Source organism: Colletotrichum jinshuiense, chromosome 4, assembly GCF_051148585.1.
Source record: "Colletotrichum jinshuiense chromosome 4, complete sequence".
Taxonomy (NCBI): domain Eukaryota; kingdom Fungi; phylum Ascomycota; class Sordariomycetes; order Glomerellales; family Glomerellaceae; genus Colletotrichum; species Colletotrichum jinshuiense.
In genome coordinates, this window is record NC_139311.1 from 4,776,784 (window position 1) to 4,800,659 (window position 23,876).

General features: G+C 49.5%; 9 protein-coding genes across 9 annotated transcripts; 5 read left to right on the forward strand and 4 right to left on the reverse strand.

The window, feature by feature from the left end:
* Nucleotides 1–12: 12 nt before the first annotated feature.
* On the forward strand, nt 13–360 carry EsH8_IV_001203 (uncharacterized protein; the record flags this gene model as incomplete). Its single annotated transcript, XM_083266093.1, has 1 exon — nt 13–360. The coding sequence occupies one exon, from the start codon at nt 13–15 to the stop codon at nt 358–360; it is 348 nt and encodes a 115-aa protein (XP_083124988.1).
* A 328-nt stretch (nt 361–688) lies between these two features.
* On the reverse strand, nt 689–2,578 carry EsH8_IV_001204 (HET domain-containing protein; the record flags this gene model as incomplete). Its single annotated transcript, XM_083266094.1, has 1 exon — nt 689–2,578. The coding sequence occupies one exon, from the start codon at nt 2,576–2,578 to the stop codon at nt 689–691; it is 1,890 nt and encodes a 629-aa protein (XP_083124989.1).
* Nucleotides 2,579–4,875: 2,297 nt separating this feature from the next.
* Nucleotides 4,876–6,138, forward strand: EsH8_IV_001205 (M35 family metalloendopeptidase; the record flags this gene model as incomplete). The annotated part of the gene is made up of 4 exons (XM_083266095.1): nt 4,876–5,077; nt 5,148–5,433; nt 5,489–5,671; nt 5,742–6,138. The coding sequence occupies 4 exons, from the start codon at nt 4,876–4,878 to the stop codon at nt 6,136–6,138; spliced, it is 1,068 nt and encodes a 355-aa protein (XP_083124990.1).
* Nucleotides 6,139–9,770: 3,632 nt separating this feature from the next.
* EsH8_IV_001206 (uncharacterized protein) lies at nt 9,771–11,585 on the forward strand (the record flags this gene model as incomplete). Its single annotated transcript, XM_083266096.1, has 5 exons — nt 9,771–9,815; nt 10,142–10,383; nt 10,440–11,268; nt 11,452–11,495; nt 11,567–11,585. 5 exons carry the CDS (start codon nt 9,771–9,773, stop codon nt 11,583–11,585), a joined length of 1,179 nt encoding a protein of 392 aa, XP_083124991.1.
* Nucleotides 11,586–11,973: 388 nt separating this feature from the next.
* On the reverse strand, nt 11,974–14,272 carry EsH8_IV_001207 (Zn(II)2Cys6 transcription factor; the record flags this gene model as incomplete). The annotated part of the gene is made up of 5 exons (XM_083266097.1): nt 11,974–13,194; nt 13,271–13,306; nt 13,359–13,390; nt 13,451–14,046; nt 14,133–14,272. The coding sequence occupies 5 exons, from the start codon at nt 14,270–14,272 to the stop codon at nt 11,974–11,976; spliced, it is 2,025 nt and encodes a 674-aa protein (XP_083124992.1).
* A 1,093-nt stretch (nt 14,273–15,365) lies between these two features.
* On the reverse strand, nt 15,366–15,879 carry EsH8_IV_001208 (uncharacterized protein; the record flags this gene model as incomplete). Its single annotated transcript, XM_083266098.1, has 2 exons — nt 15,366–15,535; nt 15,609–15,879. The coding sequence occupies 2 exons, from the start codon at nt 15,877–15,879 to the stop codon at nt 15,366–15,368; spliced, it is 441 nt and encodes a 146-aa protein (XP_083124993.1).
* Nucleotides 15,880–19,074: 3,195 nt separating this feature from the next.
* Nucleotides 19,075–20,334, forward strand: EsH8_IV_001209 (wax synthase family protein; the record flags this gene model as incomplete). Its single annotated transcript, XM_083266099.1, has 1 exon — nt 19,075–20,334. The coding sequence occupies one exon, from the start codon at nt 19,075–19,077 to the stop codon at nt 20,332–20,334; it is 1,260 nt and encodes a 419-aa protein (XP_083124994.1).
* A 93-nt stretch (nt 20,335–20,427) lies between these two features.
* EsH8_IV_001210 (uncharacterized protein) lies at nt 20,428–21,633 on the reverse strand (the record flags this gene model as incomplete). Its single annotated transcript, XM_083266100.1, has 1 exon — nt 20,428–21,633. One exon carries the CDS (start codon nt 21,631–21,633, stop codon nt 20,428–20,430), a length of 1,206 nt encoding a protein of 401 aa, XP_083124995.1.
* A 1,519-nt stretch (nt 21,634–23,152) lies between these two features.
* EsH8_IV_001211 (mediator of RNA polymerase II transcription subunit 22) lies at nt 23,153–23,768 on the forward strand (the record flags this gene model as incomplete). Its single annotated transcript, XM_083266101.1, has 2 exons — nt 23,153–23,338; nt 23,454–23,768. The coding sequence occupies 2 exons, from the start codon at nt 23,153–23,155 to the stop codon at nt 23,766–23,768; spliced, it is 501 nt and encodes a 166-aa protein (XP_083124996.1).
* Nucleotides 23,769–23,876: the final 108 nt, after the last annotated feature.

Genomic DNA, 23,876 nt, shown 5'->3' on the forward strand with positions numbered 1-23,876 from the left:
ACCTCAACCAAGATGTGCTGGCCGTTCTCGTCCAAGAAACACTCCTACAGTGGACCACAATACAAGCCTCGCCCGGCCATGGGCTACGCTTACGCACCACAGTACGGCGGCCAGAGTGTCGGATACAATGGATACGGCGGCGGCAGAAACTCCCGCAAAAGCCACGGGCATCACAGCACTTATCACGGCGGCCACAGCGCTCATCACGGCGGCTACGGCGGCCACGGTAGTCACGGCGGGGGATTCTTCAGCTGGGGCGGCGGCGGAGACTCCGGTGGTGGCGGTAGTGGAGGGTGTGACGGCGGCGGCGGCGGCGGTGGTGGGGGTGGTGATGGCGGTGGTGGTGGCGGAGGCTGCTAAGCATGTTTTGATGGCAAGCGACATGAATATGGAACGGAGTTTTGATGGTTCTGCACTGATACCTCCTTTTGATTTTGATACCTACTCTGCAAACAGTCTGAATCACAAATGGCCTTTGATTTTCAGCATGTAATAGAGACCTTTTTACTGTTAAAGTCCTGTCGTGCCGGAGAGTAAAGAAGTGAACATGTTTGTCCCGATGGTGGGTGATGATACGATGATGTGACCGGCACCAGGGATGTCAAATTACACGGGTTACATGAGCCGGAAGCTGAAATAACGTCCGCAGAATAGAGGGTGTCACCATCATGTATTCAGTAGAAGACTTTCACACCAACACCAAATCTACCGCCTCCAGCATGCCATTGTCTACTGCCTTGGCAGCTTCCCCATCCATAAACCCATGAGCGTATGCAGTGCCTACAACCGTATACTCGGGATGCTTGGCTTCGCTAGTGGAACTGGGTCGCAGAACGAGGGGAACCTTTCCGCCATGGACAACCGCCAATACGTCTCCGTGCTGCGCAGCGTGCGGCACCATGCAATAGATTCGGTGGCAATCTGTCATTGCGAATTTCCACCCTCTTCCCATCTTATTCAACATTTTGATGTAGTTCAGTGCCACCCAGTTCTCGAATATCTCGGGATCCTTCCGCCATCGATCAAAGATGGTCTTGTAGGCATTAACGCTGGTATCATTCAGACGTCGCGTAGGGTATATTTCACAGTCTGCCATCATCGTTCGCCAGTATGCTTGGAAAGCATCTTCTCCAGTATGATGGTATATCAATGGGGGGCAGGCGCCGCCATCTTCTGTTTGTAGCTCCGTCGGCATATTCTTTGGGATTGTCGCGCAGCCCCGAGTATCAGTTCCAGCATCAGCCTTCTCACAGATCGAGGGCAGTTGTCCCAAAATAATGCCCTCCAATCTCAGTTGGCCTTGGGGTGACACTTGGCAGGGAGTGCGGCAATGCTTGTTACCGGCACAAAAGATGGAACGCTGAGCGAACAGCAAGCTTGTGCTTTTGGGTTTAGAAAAGTCTGGGCACCAAGACGGCAAGTCCATCCCGGCGGCTGATCCGTCATGCGTGCCCCACGGATTCTGGCACAACAAATCCAAGTCGAGAGTTTCATTCACATAGGTTTGGAAAAACTCCATGTAGACATTTCGGACGGGCTTCTGATAGTCGGGGACCACCCCGATTGCGTTTGATGCCAGCCCCAACAGCCCGTAGATCTTGTCCCGCGGGTCCGTCGCTTGAGTATATCTGAACCGCGCAAGAACGTCGAGCAGCTTGGACTCTTTGCCTGTTTGCGTCTGGCGCGTTATTTTGCGCTGGTGCTCTATGACTTGAATGTTGGCAAATGTTTCGTTAATCCAAGCCTCGTAGTCGTTGTGATGGAATGGTCCATGGTAAGCGTCAGGATAGTTGTCGCTATCCAAGAAACCTGCGATCACGTCCCAGTTGAGAGTCTTTCCCCCCAGGACTAGTAAGACTTTTGGCGCGCAGGCAATCTCTTGCATAACCCAAACACGGTGCCATATGCTTGTGGTCTCGAAAACACTTCTCAGCGCAAGCCAATCATCTCTAGACAGTACCTTATTTGCTTCAGCGTGCAAGATGTTGTAGTTTGACTTCTTTTGAAGCGACTCCTTGTGTGCCTGGTTTCTTATATACTCGATGTCGCCGCGCTCGAGCAAGGAAGCGACGTCGAGACCACGAGCCCGTGTTGCATCAGCACCGCCGAGCCAGACGAGGTCTACAACGCAGGAGCTGTAAATGTCCCTCATCAAACAGACTTGCTGACTACGCTCCGCGAAGTTGGCCTGATCGATACAGAGAGCATCCACCCATAGAGTGCGAGTTTCGGTAGGCAGACGGAAATGCATCAGAGCTTCTGCCAGGTTTCTTGTGATTGGGACATCTTTGTTGTTGAGAGCGATAATCACGGTATCGCTCTGATCACCCCATACATACGACACGGCCTCATAAGCTGGATGCTCTTTGAAGGACACATTGTGTAGACTACATTCGAGCTTGTCGTGGAAGTTTGTCGAAGGCTGCAGATGGAGAACGCGGAAGTCTTCATGAGGCGGTTGCAAAGCAACGTGAGTCTGAGTTGATGCGGGTGTTGATAGCTGTGGAATCACTCTGTTTTTGGGCTTCCTCCGATATCCAGGAAGGTACGAATCTTGCCAGCGTTCCAGTGGCTCCATCGTGACCTTTGGCACAGCGGGGATAAACCGTGATGAAGCGACGCCTTTGACCGTTTGTGAAGGGGAGAAGCGCGATAAGCCCGACGCCTACCCCGCCCGAGAGTGGCAATACGCGCACAGAGGACCCATGTGCTGGCGTTTATGGTGCCGTTTTTGGGTAGTCTACCCGCCCAGCGTAGTACCCCAGGGGTTCAATGGGCACTAAAGTTCCTCCACCACAGCGATTATCCGTCCAATAGTACGCTAATTTGCTTGCATACCACCCTCCAAGGGATCCAATTACAGGCTGCACCAGGCACAACTTGCACAACATTTACAAGGAATTGACGCCGCTCGGCTTGATGCTTCAGTGGGGTTTGCAAAGGCAATCTATACCTAAATTTTCGTCATCCTTCTCAATGAAATCTTAATATGACTTCCAAGGTCGCTGTTAGTGTCGCAGCCGAACTAAAACGAAGTTTGGGTTGACATCCGTTGAGCCGCTATCATATGGCGCCGTGGGCAAGGTGAGAGAGAGACGTGGAGGTGCACTTGATGCGACAATCTTTATCCAAATCCAGGTGAGTGATCAGCCGATCCACATGAGTTGGAGCTTTCAATGCGACAGTCGAGTCTCCAAACCAGCGCTGATTGCAAAATACATAGTATCAGGGTTATGCGCAGTGTAATTGGCTTATCTTGCAACGGAACAAGGTCGGCCAAAAAGGCAGTTCACTAGAAAAGCCAACAAGAAATCTGTCAAGTTTTCAAGATCAAGGCTCGCCGGTGTGATGCAGACACCGTTCAATTGGGGATGTGTTCAGTGCGGACCATCACCTGTTCGCAGCGCAACTGCAATCATCACGAACAGCCAGTCTGTCACCGCAATATAGCCGATCACACCTTAGTTGCTTGGTGCACGTCATACGAAATGGTCTAGAAATTCGAGAGTCCCTTGAAATATTTATTTTACATTGGCAGTAAACCAAATGAACTGGGGGTGATGCGGGCGGCTGAGAGGATGCCTCCAGCCAAGAGTCTTGGCTCACTTGGCTTCACTTGGCTTTCTTGGCTTCTCTTGGCCACAATGCATGTGTCGATCAGCCTTGCAGCACCCGAACCTAGATTGAACATCATTAAAATAATCGCCAGCTTTGGCTGTATCGACATATTGTAAAAGACTCGAATTCTCTCTAGAAGGCTATAGAAATGGTTCGAAGATGCGATTGTCGGGTGGACCACGCCGTGTAGCTGTAGCATTTAGTGGTACACGGGGATGCCGAGTGTAGTAACACAATATTGAAGGGAGTCTTCCTCTCCGTCACGGGGCACCTTGCAAATCGGGGCCCGACCAAGAGTCATGTTTGTGAGCACTGGGAGCGGATAGGGTGACATTGCTTATGGAACTCTGGCATTATTCACGATAAGAGTTCAAATAAAGACGGGTTGGGTGCGATGGCTTGTAGGAACGATGGGGATAGCCACAGCTCCGCTCCATCGGGGCATCGTGCGGGGTGAGGGTGAGCTTCCTAAGCTGGCAATGGGGGAAAAGCGAACCGCGTCATTCTCCATGGCTTGTGATTATTCCTCCAGACTGCACATGCGGGAGCATCCGAAAGTAAAGGACATATTGGATTCGAGACCGCTGATAGCGGAAATGGCCGCACTCTCCCGATACCGCTGCTTAGTATGTTTATTTGACACTGACTACTAGGACGCCAGCCTATACCCCTGGCTATGAACCATGTCACCTACCGTTTTTGTGGCCACAATGGCAAAGAGCTTCCTAACTTGCTTAGTGGAAAGGGTCGAACTACAACCCATGCGTCTAATTGCCGGATTTCCCGCCTTCCACTCCGCTCCCTTCGCCCCACATACCGGCAACACAATACAAAGCCTATCCACTGGATGGTTTGGCAAATTGTCTGCGGCATGCATGCTACCCACCTTGCCTCGGCACCTCCTCGACGTGGCTTGACTTTCCGAACCCTTTCATGAACAGAGTCGGGTTTCGACAATATGTCTTGGTCATGCTTGATTCACCTCCTTCCAAATGAAGGCTAGATGGCATCAAGCGTACGCCTTTCAACAGGTGGAAAAGCGCGTTGTGGTATTTCGCCTTGTGGATTCACCTCCTTGACATGGGAATTCCTCCGGGCCCAGCTTATCTCGGCCCTTGCTACCGGCCGAGTGTCTAGAGCTTAGAGAATGAACCAAACCGAGTATTTATAGAGCGAAAGAGTCCTTGATCAGTATCACGGACTTCTTCTGCACTTGTCTCCTCAGTCAGCTTTCTACCATCAAGTCCGACAATCAACATGATCTCCAAGGCTCTTCCCATCGCGCTCCTTGCTGGTGCTGCCTCGGCCACCTGCCCTCTCTCGGTCCAGATCACCGACTCGAGCAACCATGTCGTCAGCGTCGCAGTCACGAACACGGGCAACGAGACCCTCTCGATCTTCAAGGGCAACACGGTCTTCAGTGATCACGCTACCAAGGACCTCCTGGTGACCGACGCAGGTGTGTAGAGCAATTAGTTGAAGAGTTGCCTATATGAAGTGAACCAAAAAATGGCTGACAATGAATGCAGCTGGCAAGGCTCTTCCTTTCGAGGGCATTTACGTCAACTACAAGCGCACCGGCCTTGCATCCACTGCGTTCCAGAAGATCGAGGCCGGCGAGACCATCACCGTCTCGGTCAACGCTGCCAAGAGCTACAAGCTTGATGGCGTCGCCCAGGCCAAGGTCACCGCCATCCAGGGCTTCCGTTACGCGACGGGTGCCGAGACTCCTTCTTCGCTGAAGGAGTTGGCTTCGTGTGCGGACGTGACATCCGGCGAGGTTGAGGTCACCCCCGACCAAACCACTGCTGCTGAGTATGTTCTTTCTCTAGCGAGGTTTCTATCCTTTTACTGACTTCATCGTGTCCAGGGAGCACATTTCGCGCAGATATGAGACGCCCGCCTCGTCTCGCATCCAGAAGCGTGCCATCACGTACTCTTCGTGCACCACCGCGCAGACTACCAGCCTGAAGACGAGCGTCTCCAACGCCATCTCCATGGCCAGCGCCGCTTACACTGCTGCTGGTACCGCGTCCTACTACTTCACGACCTGGTGAGTTCTTCCGGATCCCCTCCGCTCTCCAAGTGAGATGGTTGCTGACTTGCTCCCCCCCCTTCCTCAGGTTCAAGTCAACCTCGGTCGAGACCAAGGTCCGCACCATCTACAACGACGTCGTCAACGTCCAGACCACCTCGCCCAAGATCTCGTGCACCGACACCTACAGCGACTGCACTGACGGCTCGGCTCTGCTGTACACCGTCCCCTCGGCCAACGTCATTGTGCCGTGCCCCAACAACGGCTTCTGGGGCTTCCCCGAGCTCGCGTCGCAGTGCTCAGGCGACGACTACGACAGAGCCGGCAGCATGCTTCACGAGATGACGCACTTGTACGGCACTACCGACTGGGCCTACGGCCCCACCGCCGCCCAGGCCCTGTCGGCCACCAAGGCCGCTGCCAACGCGGACACTTACGAGATGTACGCCGAGAGCGTTCGTCTTGGTGGCTGCACCACTGGCTAAGTGTGTGCAACCGACACATCTGGGGAGATTGCAAGCGGCTTCTAGCCGTTGAAGTCCCCATCTTTCGCATCTTTCATATACATAGCAATTCCAAGTAGCGTGGGGTTTGCAGCGTTTGTAGGCCTGGTTGGTAGGCTTATTGAGGGATGCCTTTAGTAAGCTTATTGGTCGAAGTAGTATATACACACTTGTGTATCAACATCACTCCCATATGAATGTGCAAAAAAACGTGGTGATAAACCTACCGGGCATTGCCCATCACTTGAAGTATCATTTCTGCTCTCTAATCGCTCACAAAACCTCCAGTGTGACAAAGACACAAATGTTATTCAGATTTTTTATGTATCGTGGGCGAAGCTGTGTATCAATTGTAGACGCGTATCACAGCGTGGTAGCTCTCAGAGGCCCAAGAACCACTGTTGCACTTATCAGATTTGTAGATGACGCTTGTAAGTACAATGATGGTCAGAACAGAGGTCATTTGTCGTGCCTGAAGCATTACCATGTGAATAATATGAAGGAAACATGAAGTTTCCATTTTGCGTAACCAAGCTCTAATGAATCTCATATATTGTACCGTTGTGGATGAAGTTCAAGTCACTATGCTAGTATCAATACCTATTGATACTATACCCGACGGGAAATGCTTAGGTTGTAGCGAAGGGTAGGTACAAGGGGCATGTATACAAGGATGGCGGCTAGATAGGACTTGCCTAAGCGTTTAGATAGGCTACTTGCCCCCACGAACTATTCTGTCGTCATTTAGTACATGGCCGCATTTCGTTCTTTGATAAGATTATTAATTGGCGGCAACAGGAAACCTTTCAATCTAAATGGGCATAGAAAAGTGTTAAAGGCGCCATCGACCAACGCAAGATTCCTTTCCTCTTTGCTTTTTCAACTCTCATTCTCACCTTAGCACGAAGCTACCGTCTAGCTTCTTATTAACTTTTTCGTGTATTATTGCTTCCAGAAGGCATATTCTCAATCAGTCTCTGTTTATTTCCACTCTCGTATGCCCAGCCACCCGTATCCGTCGAGCACATCAACACATGCTGAAGCTTAGTCCATGCTTCTTCATAACCATGCTCAACCCACGCGGGCCGTACGCCCGAGGGTCTGCGTCCGCCCACAACAGCTCCACCGCCGTGGCAGTAGCCTTCACGCCACCCGGTGCCCGCGGATTGAAATTCAACCCGTAGCGGAAAGCTTCCATGTGGATAGGCGTTCTGCAACAGGACGCAATGATTGCCGCTGGCCACAGCATCATTCGCCGCAGGGGCGACGTGCTCGAGTAAATGGCCCAACAAAGAGGCAAGGTCTTGTTGATGCGCTTTTCAATTTCAGCAACAAGGTCGTGGTTATTTAATATGTCTTCGTGAAAGGCAGATTGAAGATAGATGATCAGGGCAGATTTGTAAATGGCGGCTGCTGATCCTTGTTCGAATGCTGGACAGAGACCCTCTCCTTCCAGGACGTCTGCGAAAGCATCGAAAGCATCCAACCTTGCTACAAGATGCTCATATGACTCGTAAAGCGTCTTGGATTTCGTGTTGGTAGATTCCTCTAGGCGGCGATCCTCGACAATTTTCGAGATCTCGGGGATCAGCGCGAAGAGATTATGGCCGAACCCGAGCAGGAAACCTCGAGACTTGTATTGACTCAAGAAGTCTAGTGATTCGAGAAACGGGTCCAGTTGAACAGTGTGATGTTCCAACGCACCCCGTGGTGTTATCGCCAGTTTTAAGGCTAGAAAAGCATACATCTCAAGAAGAAAGCCTCGAATATGCAATAGCTTGTCAGAACTGGGGTTCTGCGCGGTCTCTTTCAATGATACGACATATTGGCGGCTGGCTCGTAGATGATGGTAAACTGCACCATGCACGTCTCCTTGTACACCCTGTAGAGGTTGAGCGCGATACATCTGGAAAAGGTACGGAGAAGTCAACTTACTTCGAATATACATAAAAGGAGAAGAATTAGTAATACATATTGTATTTTTTCACCGTCAGTCTCTCCAAAAGAAGAGACCGTTTCATTGGCGAGAATCTTCTGGAGGCCCTCCAGAACCCGAGCATAGTGCCCGCGGGCCATAACTTCTAGCTGACGGGCCTTTGGATCCAGCACAGACATGTGAGATCCTCCAATGGCCAGAACGCATTCCATGATGAGGCCATCGGACATTGCCAACGGCAATACGTAGTTGATAAACGGGTTACCATCCAGGGTGTTTCCCCGCACCAAGATTTCTGCAGTCACAGTCAAGTACTGCTCATACAGAGATCTCGAAACGTCGCTTAGATTAGACACGTTGCCCCAACTGAGAGATGCTCGCAAAGGCGACGAGCCCTTGGCGAACTGTTGACCTTTTGAGACGGCTGCAATAGCTAATGAGACTCCCTCTGATTCGCTGAGCCTGGGCATTTCCCGTCTTGGCGGATTGGTGCTGTAAAAAGTCTCTTTTGAGGTTTCTTGTAAGCCAGAGCTAGAACCATTTTCGCTGGGCTGTTTATTTCCTTCGATGGCAGGCCAAGTACATTCCTTCCCTGTTTTGCTGCATAGCGTGCAGCTTGGCTTGAATTCGTCGCATTTCTTCCGTCTTGCGCGACATGTCAAACAACCAGCCTTGGATCTGGGGAAGTTTCGACGGTATTTGGTTGGGAAACGGGCTCCTCGATATGGTAGCGCTTTGTCACCTCCCACGCTGGCGGTGTTGGTGTTTGGCAAGCTCGACGACGCTACTGGCATGCTTAATAAGATGAGAGAGCGTAGTGCTTGAGTGGATGGATAAAGTCCAAATCGACAGTGTTTGATCAATAGATTTGGTCGGGAAGCAATAGAAATCCATCATCTGAGCGTCATTTCAACCGAACTCACGAGTTGTTATGCCCCTCGGACGGGATTGATTGACTCTCGGCTGCCGCCAATTCGAAGGATCGGCCAAATTTAGCATAGCCACTCTTGGCGTCTTACTCACATGACCTTGTTCCAGGCTGCTCAAATAATTGATGAAAACGTGAAGGAGAATGTTGATTCGTAATGGAAGGTTTACAGGGCCGGCGAGTCAAATTCTAGTTCTTTGGAGGCGAGTGAAAATCAATTCCGATTTTCAAAAATAATAATCTCACAAACGTGGACATGCTCTAGCAGGGGGAGAAGATAATTTGGCTGACTTGTAGTGAACATCGATGAGACACTGAAGCCTTCTTAGTGTCGGCAAACATTATCTAAACGCTTATCTAGCCTCCGTCTCACTACTCCCCGCTTTATCTGCATGCTTACCTTGCATGTGGTGGCGTGAAGGATCTGAGGACCTAGTCAGATCGTCCCGCACAGCCTATGTGGTAGATTGAATGAGCATTTAGACCCCATGGTACTGGCCAAACCGATGCAGTCCGCCTGAGCTTCGATGTGCGTCTCGATAAGGGTAAGATAACTGTTGGTAAGTAGGAATTGCGTCTCAATACTGCGCCGTATCACCGCCCCGTCCAAACAGCCTAACGCTTTCCCTAGTGCGACGATCTCCACCCAATCAAGACTCATCAGTAGGAACAAGAATGAGGGCTATGCCGCAATTACATCAAAAAGTTTCCCTGAAAAGGAGATTTGAGATGTCAAAAACAAGATCGGCCATGGAGCCCTATGCCTTGTACATGCGGCAGAACTACGAACAGGTTGTCAGAAAGAGCAAGTCACCGGTCTCCAGGCGAAACGACGAAAATATATAAGACTAAGCAGTCAGTCGTGAGTCTTTGGCCATGATGGCTAGATAACCATATTAACTTTATCCTTCATCAACAAAGTGAATTTGATTCCATTCCAACTACAGCCGCCATGAAAAGTCTCGTCTTACCTTTAGCCTCTGCTATTCTAGCTTCTTCGGCATGTGTTGCTACTTCATGTAACACGACTGAGGCCCAACAAGCACTTTCGTTTGCCTACATGGTACCTACTCTGACGTAATATCCTATGTCTCTCCAAGCAGAAGCTGACAAGCTTGTAGTATGGCCTTCCTCTCTACTCATACGGAGATGTCGCCAAACCTATTCTCGCCAAAGTCAATCTTAAGCCGAACATTATTCTCTCGGACCCGGAACCTAATGAGCCCGGAGCTGTTGGTGTCGTAAGACCGAATGCTGACACCATGTACTCTATTATGTTTCTTGACTTGTCGTCGGACGACATCATCGTTACTATCCCCGAGATGCCTGAGGACCGATACTGGGTTTTCCCCGTTTGCACTCCGTAGGCCGATGAACTCTTACCATTTGGCTCTACTCAATTTAACTCGTTGAAAATAGGTACGGAGACAATCTAGTAAACATCGGCAACCTAGGTATTAGTAAATCTGGCAACTATCTCATCCGATATGACCCGAACAGCTACGGCCTTGAAACGACAAACGTCCCCGAGGGTTTTGTTGGCATAATCAAGTATCCCATGGTATACGGACTGGTCAACTCAAGAATTCTCACCGACCGAAGCGATGCTGATGTTGCAATTGTTGCGGAGCTGCAAAGGGGATTCAACGTCTCTGGCACCATACCCAGAGACGGTGCGCCCATTGCACCGCCACTGAACTTGACAATGTTCATTGACCCAGAAAATCTCCCTAGCGATCCCAACGACCCAGATTCTTACTACGAAGCTGTAATGAAGGTCGCTGCAGCGCTTGCACCGTACAACCCTCCTTACGTTGTCTCGGACCGACAATGGGTTGCCGAACATCTTGAAAAGGCTGGACTCAACGATGGTAAATTTATACAGCCGAACGGAACGAATCTGACCGCCGCCGTTGATAGCGCAAATACCACATCAATGCTCTTCAGTGCAATTCCCGGTGTTCAACAAGATGTCGGGAACGATTGGGTTATCATCTCGGAGCCGTATATCGGCAAGTTCAACTCATACTACGAGATGCGCTACCAAATCGCCTTGAAGGCGTATCTCGCACTTGTACCCTCAGAATGTGTCTATCCATTTACCGGTGGAAATTTCAATATTGCGGATGGCCAGTCTCTTATGTTTACATTCACGGAGCCACCCCTCATTGGCAAGGGGGGATTCTGGAGCCTCACTGTATACGGTCTGGACCAACAGCTCATCGAGAACGACTTGGAGAAGTATTTGGTAGGTGACAGAAGCAATCTGACATTTCCAGACGGGTCTCCCGTGGTTCCAGGCGAAGACAGACAGTTCCAAATCTTGCTCCAAGCTTCAGACATTGATCCACCAATAAATTGGACAGCTAAGTAAATGATTCAACAGCCCTTGCATTTATGTAAACAGCTGAATGCTAATCGCAATCACCAGCTGGCTTCCTATCACACCCGGGGCCTCCACAATCTCCGTAACTCGTAAGCAGTCTCCAATGATAATAAAAAGAGTAACATGGTACGGATTTTCACCAACTGACCTGAATCAACAGTCCGCTGGTATGGTGCTGAGGAGGACATGCTTGACGGCTCGTACATTTATCCCCAAATTACATCCATCGAGGCAATCAGTGCTTGAATTAAGAGACTTTCATAGTTGAAAAACTTTTTATTCTCACGTAAAAACAAATAAAAAGGGTTCTACTCTGTGGCTTGGGGAAAAACCAATCATTCAGATCAAAAAAATGTCTTGTGCTCTGTTACATTTAATGATGACAGAGCAAGACTTGATTACTGTTCCGAAATGACATTGTTCAATGACACACTTATATCAATTCCAGCATGAGAGTCTTGCTGCTCAGTTATGAGTGATTCCTCTGTATGTTCCGGCATAAAACAATTGTATCCTTTGGCGTAGTTAGCTTGAAATGTCAGGGATGTCTGTTTTGTGGTGAAGTGGCTAACCTTGGTCATAAAATAGCGAATTGTCCAAAAACAACTGCTCGTCAAAGCTTTTGGCATGTATCCCGTTGTTGGCTAGGAAATGATTGTCGCCCGTCTTGATTTGTGTTATTGACGAAACCTTCGCTGATTCGGAAACAAGATCGATATCAAACCTTGGCCCTCCAGCTCGTGCGAGAACGATGCTAGCCGCCTGTGCCGCTTTTCTTGCTTCTTGTGACTCGTCTCCCTTTCTCATCCAAATGTTTCGAGCCTTCTTCAGTGTTGACATGATCTCTTCCTCCCGGCCCATAGTCTCCTTATTATGTACTAGAAAGCAAAGAATCATTGTCGCCGTCAGGAAGAGATGGTTCATGATCGACCCCACCCGCCAGTGCATAATGCTCAGTTGGCCACCTGGGCAGGTCTCCTCATCAAGCACTTGCTGTATGTGCAATGTGCCTAGTGCGGCATCCATACATGCCTTTTGTGAGTATGCAAATGTCTCCTGATCTGGTGCCGCCGATTTTGCAAACAGGAACCGTCGGTGAAGCATTATCTGTCCTTTATAAAACATGTGGCTGAGGAAGAGTCGAGCCATGATAGTTTGGGGAGAATCCGTTACGCTAGATGCCATAGATTTCATCTGCAGCGGCGGGGGAATGCTTTGCCCAGCCTTGTGCAAGATGGCATCGACTCGCATTGTTTCCGAGTAATTGCATGGGCTGAGCGAAGCGGTGAGATCTGAAATAGTCCCAAGTGCAATCAGAATTCTCCGCCTGGCTATAAGACCTAAAGACGTTGTGTGCTCTGTCTCGGGTCGTGGTGAGGGGAGTTCTAAAATATTTCCGTTGAGATCCTCGTCATTCAGGTTCTGCGGCTCGGCAGTGTCAAATTCGCCATCTGAAATCATGCGTGGCATGCCCATTTGACCCGAGATAAGAATGTCCCCCAAGAGAACTGTGACCCATACTCTGCGTCTCATTTCACCTTGCAAGGGGCTGATGTCGGGGAAGTGTTTCGGATCCCGGTGGTAACCCATTCGCTTTGCCAAATTGACCTCCAGTCCAAGCAAGAACCAAACATCCTTTTCGGCGTCTTCGTGAATACGGAACTCGACGTAGACGTAGTTCATGAACGTTTCAAGTGCATATTGACCACCTTGCGTATACTCTCCCATCATAAGACATTGTACAAGCTTTTCTCTGTACAAGTCGATTTGAAGATTCTGCTCTTCTTTCTCGTTTTCATGCGGTTACATCAGAAGCTATAACAGCAAGGCATATCATGCTGTAAAGTAGCCCAATCCACATTACCGAAACGGTCGCGGGATTGAACCAGAATGCCTCGTACTATTTGCGTCAGTAACGAGATCCGTCAGAGTGCCTTGGCCAAGATACTCACCTCCTCAAGAAATGTAGGACCGTGAACTGATGCTGCATGATTTCATTAAATTAAGCTACTTGACCATGGGGATCATCAAAAAGTGAACTCACAGGAGGCAACTAGATCAAGTCGGTGGAAATAACGTGAGATGTAACGGTCTACCACACACTTTGGTGGAAGAGCAGAAAGGATCTCAGCCTTCGAATTCGCTGGCTGGCAGCCATAGAGAAGCAAGGCGCGCCGCTTCTGGGATCCTCCAACAGCTTGGCCTTCATAGGCATCTGTATCATTTTCCGGATTCCGATAAGGGCTTTCACTGAGCTTCATCTGCTCCTCCCGATCGAAGTGGTCTTTCAAATCGGCGATACTGTCCATAATCGCAGTCCAGTGATCACTACCAACGTATTGGTACTCCAAAACACTCACACGCATGCTGCCGGTCTCCGAGCAACTATCTGCTGGTGTGACAGTGCCATCGGTCGTTTCAAGGTGACCCAATTGCCGGACCGCGGCTTTCTCGGATGACATCGTCGCTGACCCCAGCGTCATGACAAGACGCTCGAGGTGCACCAGACGGTCCTGCAACGTTGGAGTAACATCAGACACGGGCTTCGGCAACACATTGTACATCTGACTTTCCGGGTAGATGCAAGTATGGCCTCTCAGCGAGCAGTTTGCACACGGTTGTTGGCGATCACATCGTATTCTGATAGGGCTTAATGAGCGGGATCCTGCGAAAAGAGAATCATGCAACGTAGAGTAACAATAATATTAAATCGAGATGAAACTCACTTGCGGCGTCGACATAAGTTGCAGGAAAGCTGCGGCTTATCCCGGCGTCGACTGGCGCTTGAACGTTGATGCAAAGTAAAATCTACATCACGTTGGTCTGTTGAGAATGATTCGGTCCCGGAAGCTGTTGGTCGCGCCATACCATGAATCGTTCGGATGAGTGTCTTGTGAATAAACTGAAATTTAACTTAAAAACTTCAATACTCTTCAAGGTATGTAATTCCGTGTTTGGGGAGATCTATTCGCGATGAGTAGATTAATGTAGATTGTGTCATCATCAAGGAATAGTTTAACTGAGAAATAAGTGGGCTCAATCCTTTATAATGAATGCTCTACTCACAAGCATATTACTAACCCAATGACCATCCGACTAGCCTGGATTTAAGCGCTGGTCCTCCGATCCTCCGGCCGATCCTCCGGCGCTACCCCGCCCGCCCGAAAAGCGATCGTTGTTTTCGCTCTGCTCTACACTATCTCTAAACCTTTCCAGGACTAACGCCCTTGCCATTCAACCCCAACCATATTTCATTGGTTGCCATCATGCGTTATATGAAAATCCCAGGAGACAACGTTTAGGTGGGATTCAAGGCCCAAAATTGTGCCGGGTGTTGATGATCACCATCCTAGGAATCCTACCGTTTCTTCATTGGCTATTTGGTAGAACATAGCTGTAAGTACTTATCAACTCGTTCCAAATGATATGTTAATTGGCTGCGCTTGGCAACATGTGCGGTCTACGTTGGTTGTGCTGCGTATCACCTCGTCGGAGGGCCATATACACCAAAGTGGCTATATTTCTAGATTGTTACGAAGTGCTCACGGATTGCACAAATCAGACCCAGTAAAAGACAGCAAAAAAGGTGGGTTATTTGCATCCATATCAAATGTTCGTGATAAATCGATATTTCAAGCACAGCAAACCTCCTCATCTGTCGATCATTTTTACCAGCTGTATTATGATTTATCTCACCCATACCGTTAATTGTTCCTAATTGGATTTTGACACATAGTAATTCAGAAGTTTAAGGTTCCTCTGTTTAGGGTTGAAGTGGTTCTTTGATGTGCCAATTTATCTTCATGTTGAGCTACATGCGAAACTGACTATCTATCCTAACCTGTGCTGCCAGAATGGTTCTCCAGCCCTCCAAACTAACAATAGCGACAAGAAGTGTCTTGATCCCGCAACAGTAGAACACTTGAAACACCGAAACTTATATAGCCACCTAGAAAGGCCTAAGCAACGGAATCCAGAGCGGCCTCAAGCTCAGCGAACTGCTCTGCAGTGAGACCCGAGTAGACCAGGCAATCAGAGCCGCAGGGGAGTGCAAATGGGCCAGTGCCATCACCGACAAGAACATTGGCGAGGTTCATGCAGGTGGCAGGAACACCAGAGAACTGGATAGCTGCAGAAACTGTTAGAAACTGGGGAGGTTTTCCTTCCAGTTGGAAATACAAGGCTTTGATTGGAAGACTTACAGTCCGCAGCGGGAGATGTGGCAGTGATGGTGAGACCAGTGATATCGGTGCGGCAGCGCTCAAACTCGAACTCGGGAACACCAGCTGGGGGGGCCCGGCGCTTGAAAACGGGGGGCTCAACGCCATCCCGCTTGCTGAAGACCTCTTTGAAGAGATCGGCAATACCGAGTCCAAAGAACTCAAAGGCAAGACCAATGCCACGGCCAATATCGGCCTGTGCAGGCTGGACAGCCATGAGGGCAATGGGAGCGATAACGGCGGCGGCCTTCATTTTGATTGTGATTTGAGGTTTAAAAGGGTTGAATGAATTGGATGTTTGGTTTTTAAAGTGAGTATGAGTTTGAAGCGTGTCTGTTGTGAATGATGAGAAGAAAAGCCCGAGGACACAGGGAAATGCTGTGACATTTTATAGATTCATTCAGGTCCCTCAACTCTCAGTGATAGTCTTCAATACTTTCTGATCCTGAACATCTACACCATTTCGTAGGTAACTGTATGTCAACAATAGTAGCGGCAAGATCGGAAGATTCGGGCTTGGCCGCAACGAAACGCACGCCTCGCAAATTGTTTACCAAGTGCCTCATGAATTCAAGTCACGACGTCAGCCAAGCTCATAGTGTGCGATTACCTAGAAATTTTGGCTGAGATATTTCCACATCGGTCAAGAGAAAGCGTAGGCGTCTGCATCGGTGGCTCGATTTGGCATCAACTCTCCAGTGTTGAATCCTTCAGCAACCACTAAATTGCCAAGTAGCGGGGCTGGGCTTTTCACAGCCTTGTTTCGAGTTATGGCCAAGGCTTGAAGGATCGAAAACTTCAGTGTTTGATGGTCTTTCAACTACACCTGTACCACATAGAGTGAAGGACTTAGGTTGAGGTACGGCATCGCCAAGCATGCGCACCTGGCCGTAGTGCCGAGATCCATCTACGCTAGGGGAATTTTAGGGATATCCTGGTTGCCCAGCTTCCTTGCCGAAACATGGAAGAATCACATACTCAGAGGTTTGAATTAACGGAGCCCTTTTAGGAGGAAAACGGCTGCCTGTTCTAACCTTGTTGGGTGAGACTTTAGATTGAGGCACAAGCTGCCTGACCCACATTCAGCAGGGAAGCGAAGCTCGCGCACTTTTGCAGATCCAGCCTGATATGCCCCGGAGCTTTCAGCTTTGTAACATATGTTCCCTCAATTTTGATGCTTTTCATTGATGTACCAAGCTGGTACGAAATTGATGAGAGTTGCATTACATATAGATTGTCTTCATTATTTCTTGTCTCCGGCTCTGGCTGCAAACGAGAGACAATTGTTACACAAGGACCAAAGGAAAACCTCATAGGCACTGCGGTATTTTGGAGATAAACGTATCATTTTCGGCCATTTGCATAAAAGCCATCGCTCCTTGGTAAAATTGCAGCAAGATTGTAGATCTCGGACTGCTCCCGCGCAATGTGTCGGACACGAAAGGTGCATAGCATATGTGATAGGAGTGGACCCAAAAAGGTGTACCACTTTGGACTAGCCAGCCTTGCCAGACCTTGATCTTTTCCGATTTTGGCAAACTCTGGTCTGGGCATACTGATGCCAAGGTCATTCTTTGTGCAAGACTAACAGTCCATGTGCCGGTTGACTACATGATAAAAGTCGAATCACTAAAAAGGAAGTTGTGGTGCCGGGCTCCTCACCTGAAGGATTCTCCTAAAATCCTTCAGCCTGGGCATCGATGTTTTAGGTGGGGAAGTAAAATTATACCTCAAATCGATTTGTGATATAGGGTCAGATCAATCGATCGCCTTTTTGTGACATTGGTGGGTGGTGCACGAAAAGGCGTATGAATGATGCTTGAATTCTGGATGATTCAAGGTCTTCTTATCAGTAATCATAGACTCAGATATCAAATGAAGAATAAGGAAGATTGAACGCGAGCACTGGAGAATTTTCATCATCCAATAACTGAGGGCTTTATTACCGCCTTCTCCTGCGTCTATTGGCTACTATCCGAAACCTCGAAGTTGGTTAAAGTCGCTAGCAGCCGACTAATTCATGCTAATTTTACCTCGGAAACCAATGTGTTAATACCAAATATCACATCTTTCATAAGTGCATCACAGTATTCAGTAGATCCCATTGAAACCGATAAACTATTGTTACAAATACCTTAGTTATCTAGACCAGAAACACTGTGATATGAGACTTATTGCTGCGCCCACAGGGTGCGAAGTTTCCAGACTTGATGGTGACAAGTTTACTTGGTAAGTTTGGCAAGCACAGCATACTGAGGCATGGCAAGTAAGTCACCATGGTTGGTACTTCAAATATAATTCCCTGCCCCGGCTAGTTAGAGGTATTTATCATCCGTCAAATGACGTCAGAATGTAATTCCAATGAGATTGAATGCTCATGTTACCCTTGGCTGCTACATTGCTATATTTTTCAACCATCTGGCAACATATAAGCAAGCTAGAAGTGCTCTCAAACCATAAAATTAAACTTATATTTATGGAATCAAATTTTTAACGCATGTACCCTCTAAGTCCTTGACGAAAACACACGCAGACTTGAACACTTAGTATAGCAGCCATGAAGTCGATACACCATGACAACAACGTAACTCTTCCCTATATAGAATGTAATATTGCATTTTACCAGGTTGCGTAGATTCTGAGAGCCGAATAGCATCGGAAACAATACTAGTACAAATCTTACGTCACTAAAGGTGGATAATGGAACCCTAAAACCCGTTTCGACTTTCATAGTCTCTAGCTTGTGACGAAGGATGCTTACGAGCATTTAGAGACATGGGGTTCACGAGGATAGTTGCAGCTTTGACAAGGTTCCTTTGATATTTGAATCCGCTTGGCGGCAAAGTAACCGAACTCCACCCGACATGGGTGCAAAAGTTCCTCCTTGCGAACATTGCTTGCCTGATTCATGAACACAAGCAAGTCTGGCACACTAAATAGAAGAATTCTGTTGCCTTGTCAGCTCTGTGTCAACTTTTCGTCGATGATCGGCGATCGCCCTCAGCCGCCTTATAGTACATGCACAAGGCCGCAAAAGCCCCCGAACGAACCGCTTCCCGGTTTTATGGCATGGGTGGCACGATTTTCAGGGCGGCATTCCTTCTGTAATTCCTATCTCATCAAGTGCGAATGGACCCCATTTTGCCAAGGACAAGATAGAGCCAATTAGATTTATTGCCTGGGGCTTTGTAGAAATATTAACCGACTAAATACTTCTATATAGGCGTCGTGCAGTTAAAATGGGTAATTCCAGGCCTTGGCAAAAATGGGGGATAACCCGAAGGATTCCAGGCAGCGCCGATCACGTCAGCCAAGTGTGAGGTTGCCGCTTTGCCAGCAGCTTGTGTATCGCAGATATGAGCGCCATCGAGCTCGAACCTTTCGTCTCATTGTCGATAACGTTGTTGACAGTCTGCTGATTCGTCTTTCATTCGGTTCTGTCCTAATCATGGCGGTCGGGTTTTTGAAGCTCATCCGTGATACGGAACTATCCGGCTTCCTCTACGGTCTCACCCCCATAGCTTGGTTCTTGACTTCTCTGCCAGCCTTCGCTATCACTGCCCATCAGCCACCCGATTTGCGCAGATGGCTTCTTCTCCCTCTCAACATTATCGGGCCAGCCCTCTGCTTCCTGAACGCGGGTCGACTTACAGCCGGTCTTGACTACCTCTGGGCCTTTACGTCTATCACCTATATCTTCCATGCTGTTTCAGGGCTCTACCTCGAAGATTGGAGATTACCGCTTCCTCCTGCAGGCAACTCACATAATACATTGGCGGATAATGTCCGGATGGCGATCAAAGTTTGGAATAACCCACGTCGCCTGACAATTCGTCGGCCGGATCAGATGAAGCCCACCACCCAACGGCAACGAGGACTGTTCACCCTTCGCGTGGTCGGTCTAATTCTCTTACACTGGGTTGCCTACCTTGCATTTGATTTTGGGGCCATTTACGCGCTTCGACCACTCCCTCGGGAATTCGCAACTCCCACCTACTTCCACTTCGCTCTCGACCGCGCCGCACTTCTCCGAGCTGCCTACTGCCTGCAGTGGGCCTGGCTGACATACTTCATACTCACCGTGGCCAATGCCGTTTGCGCGATTCTCTTTGTCAGTGTCCTTCAAGTCGATGCACCCGACGAGTGGCCGCCCCTCTGGGGCAATCCTCTCGAGATACGCAGCATCCGCAGCTTTTGGGGCGTCTTCTGGCACAGGATCGGAAGCCCGTCACAGCTGAGTTGTGGGAAGTGGCTCTCGCGCAACGTGCTCGGCTTCGGGACTGGGGACACCCTCGAAAAGGTGTTTCTTGCTTTCTTTGTCTTCACGGTTTCCGGATCCGTGCATGCAATGACCAACTGGATATCACGAGAGACGGCGCCTGTTGAGGGTCTCTTCGGAGACATGAGGTTTTTGCTTCTTAATTTCGTTGGAGGGCTAGTAGAGTTGTGCGTTGAGAGGCTAGTCATTCGTATATATGCTGCATATAGTCAGACTAAAGACGACACAAAGGATAAGAACGCAAAGACGAGGGGCAAGCATATATCTTGGGTGCAAAGAGTGTTTGGGATGCTCTGGGTTTTTCTGTTTTTCTACTCCGTTGCCCCTCCCTGGCAGTATCCTTACATCGAGGACGATTTGAGAAGCCGGTTTTTTCCTTTCAAAATGAAAGTGAACCTGCAACGGCCTAGACCATCTTCTGCCGCATAGTAGTAGCTCTGTTATTCGTACATCAAAACAAGAATGGCTACAGTCGCTACCAATTTATCGCTCATAAACACATGACTAAGATGTTTGGTCTCTTCAGATATAGCCAAGCTCTCTCAGGGCTTCTTGCTCCAGCTCCGCAGTGTCAACCGGAGTGGACGGCCCCATGCCTTCCGCATTCTTTCTCTTGACGAATCCCTTTTCTGCCAACGAAGACAGCACCAATCTCTCCTTCTCGTGCCACAGAATCTGTACTCGATTTCCCACATTGAGACTGTTGCCGAGCTTTCTGGTTCTGTCGGTGAAAAAGAGGGCGCGGATGAGTTTCGACCGGATGGCGTTGCCAGAGGTACCTGTCAGAAAGGCCTGTCCTGTCAGGTTCCTAAAGAGATCATACCAGCTCCATGAATGGTTCTGCAGGCCCAAGCACGTGTCTTTACGGCCGACTTCAAAGGCAAAGGGGAAGAACCCGGCCATGCGCCAGTTGATGATGGCGACGAGTTCGTATTTTGGTTCCACTTCGCCAGGGACTTTTCGAACAAGCAGGTTGCGAGGCTCCATATCGTTGTGGCAAAGAACAGAGGTTTTAACGAGCAGGTCAAGCTCAGTCACTGCGAACCCGATCCCGATTTCGTCCGGGGAGTGGACTTGGATCACCACTGTGCCATCATGCTTGATCCAAATGTCGTACTTGGCCTTTCCAGGCTCAAGCGTGGTTTTCAGAAAGGATGAAAAGTCATGGAAGTATCCGAACTCGGGACCGCCGACGCGAGTTACGGGCCCCATGGTCGTGGGATCAAACGGCGTGTTTTTGAGGATCTCCTTGGCTTCGTCGCTCAAGTTGGTCAAGCAAATTGACTGGAACTGGGCCATTGCATCGACAACGTCCTTCATCAGAGATAGCTGCTCGTCCTGACCAAGATCTTCCCATACCGATTCCAGAGTGCAAGTGTCTGGGTGGAACTGAGAAAGCATATAAGACAGCTTGGTGCCATCGCCAGCTTGCGTCTCGCCGGAGCCCCAAACCTTTGGGACCAAGTACGGGGCCTCGAGATGGGCAAGCTGTTGCAGAGCAGCCGTTGCGAGTAAGGGATTGCCATCTCGCTGCTTCTCGAAGCGGATCAAGAGGTTGTCTGGAAGACCCACGGGACGATGGTTTTCTTCGAATAAGACGAAAAATGTGCAGGTGTCCAAGTTGTTCGAAATGATGTCGTAGTAGCAAATCGGCATGCCAGCGAACTCAGAAATCCCCGAGATGGCCTCAAAGTCGGGCACGAGATCTGTCTGGTTCAAGTTGGCCATCTTTTCTTCTGTTAACAAAGTATTGTGAGTTGGTGTAGAGTTGTTTGGATTGGAAGAGGTGGACTTTCAGGTTGGTTAGTTGGTACGGTTCAAGATGTGATGTGAATCTGGAATTGGATAGCAAGAACCATGGCACGAGGTTGCAGTTTTTTTCTTATAACAAATCAAAAGAAAGAAGCCAGAGCATTAATGATCTTGATTGTTCTTCTTGTTCCGATACTAGGTACAAAGCAAGAAGTTCCGCCCAAAGCGCGCTGCCACAGTGATGCTATTTTGAGTCCCATCAATACCATTGAAATTAATCAACATAAGATCAATGTATTTTATTCCAGAACAAAGATCCCTCCTTTGAACATATACACCAATTTTAAGACAAACTTGCCTTGTATTCTCCAGTCTCTTTGAGCTGTTGAACTTGAGTACGCCGGCGACAAATTCGCTGTGTTAGCACAGCTCAACGCACTTTACCAACTATCATCCCGAGGACTGAAGTATATGAAGGCATAGAATCCCCTCCAATCTACCCGCTTCCGGAAAACATCCACATCAGCATCTATTGCACCCTTCAACCCACAACGCTCAACCATCAAAACTTGTCCAACTCCGGCCTTTGCCACAAAACATCGACAATGGCTCCATCCCCCAACCCCGCCCCAGCCAATCCGAATAAGTGCGGCACCTGTGGTCTCAACCACACTGGTGCCCCGAAGACTTGCCAATGCAATAAGTAAGTTGAAATGGCTAATCTTGTGTCCATCTTGATGGCTCAATAGCAGGAAATAAGGTCCCGAGAACACAGCCGATGAAACCACAATTCTTACCTGGCAAGTGAACCATTGGTATTCGATTGTGTCCCCCTGTCTATTAGAGTAGCATATTGAGAATTGAAGATGTCACAAACCATGCGGTATCCCTCTCACTGTTCCTATACTTGCTTTCTTTTATTCCTTTGGGATTGAATATGTGTTATTTGCCAGCAAAATGGCATTTCTCAGATACGCGAATTGCATTGATCAAGATGATACCGCATTTGATGATATGTCGAGCAACGCGGTTCCCAGATCATCTTGGTGACGTTCTGGACCATATCCAACTAATATTTAGGTAGCCATGTGTCAAGAAGTGTCGTAATCAACATTGAACACCAAGCCATATGCTGAATTCGATTGTGCTCGATTCTAGCTGGTACAATGTAATAAGAACTTTTTAGAAAGGTTTGAAAGTGCAACAATTAAAAATTGATTGACATCGCAGAAAGTGCGAATAATGTAACCCAGGACAGCGCCGGCGTGTAGACCGAAGACATCACCGACCATCCTCCGCCGGTGAGAGGTGAGTGGCCCAAGCTCGCCGAGGCCCCACTCCACCACCCCCACCAAACAGCTCTTCGTCTGGCGCTGAGTCCCCCCCAAATCGAGCACCCGCCTCAAAAGGTTCAGCAGCCACTCACTCACTCCATCGCGCTCATCTCACACCACATCTCATCAGCTCCAGCCTTTCGCCCGCAAAACCGCCCAAGATGGACACCTCACGAGACTCGTCGAACCTCCTCGACACGCACAACCGCCTCATCGCAGACGTCCTCTCCCGCTTCCGCATGCTGACGATGCTCGCGACCATCCAGGCCGAAGGCGAGCGCAAGAACGTCGAGCCGCAGACCGTCGCCGTGACGGGCATGTCAATGCAGATGGAGTTCGAAGGACTGGTATGCGTAACCCCCTCCCCCTCCCTCAAGCGTCCTCCCCGTCAGATCTTCCCCACTAGATGCAGTGCAATTTCTTCGTTTCTTGTCTACTTTGCTGACACGCGCCGCCCCCAAGCACACCTCGATCAAGGACCTCCTCGCCCTCAGCCGCCGCCTCAAGGAGCTCTGGCTGTTCGGGAAGCTGGGCCAGGGCGAGGGCGACGCGCGCATCCAGGCCAACAAGCTCCAGGCCGACGTCGTGCGCTGCGCGGAGCTGCTCAACGCCATCCAGGAGACGCGGTTCGCGGGGCTCGCGAGCGCGGCGGACGGCAAGTGGACGCCGATGGGCAAGCCGGAAGCTCCCCCTGCCGAGGGCGGCGCTGCGGCTGCTCCTGCGGCTGCCGCGGCCGCGGCAACGAGCGGTGCGGGCGCCGGAGGCAGTGCTGCGTAAAGGAGGGCACATGCATTGACTGGATGGGGGAGGGGGAACCCTGTTGATGTTGAGGGCACGACGGCTTGCATTTACTGGCGTTTTGGGGAGGGGGGCAAGGACCAGAGA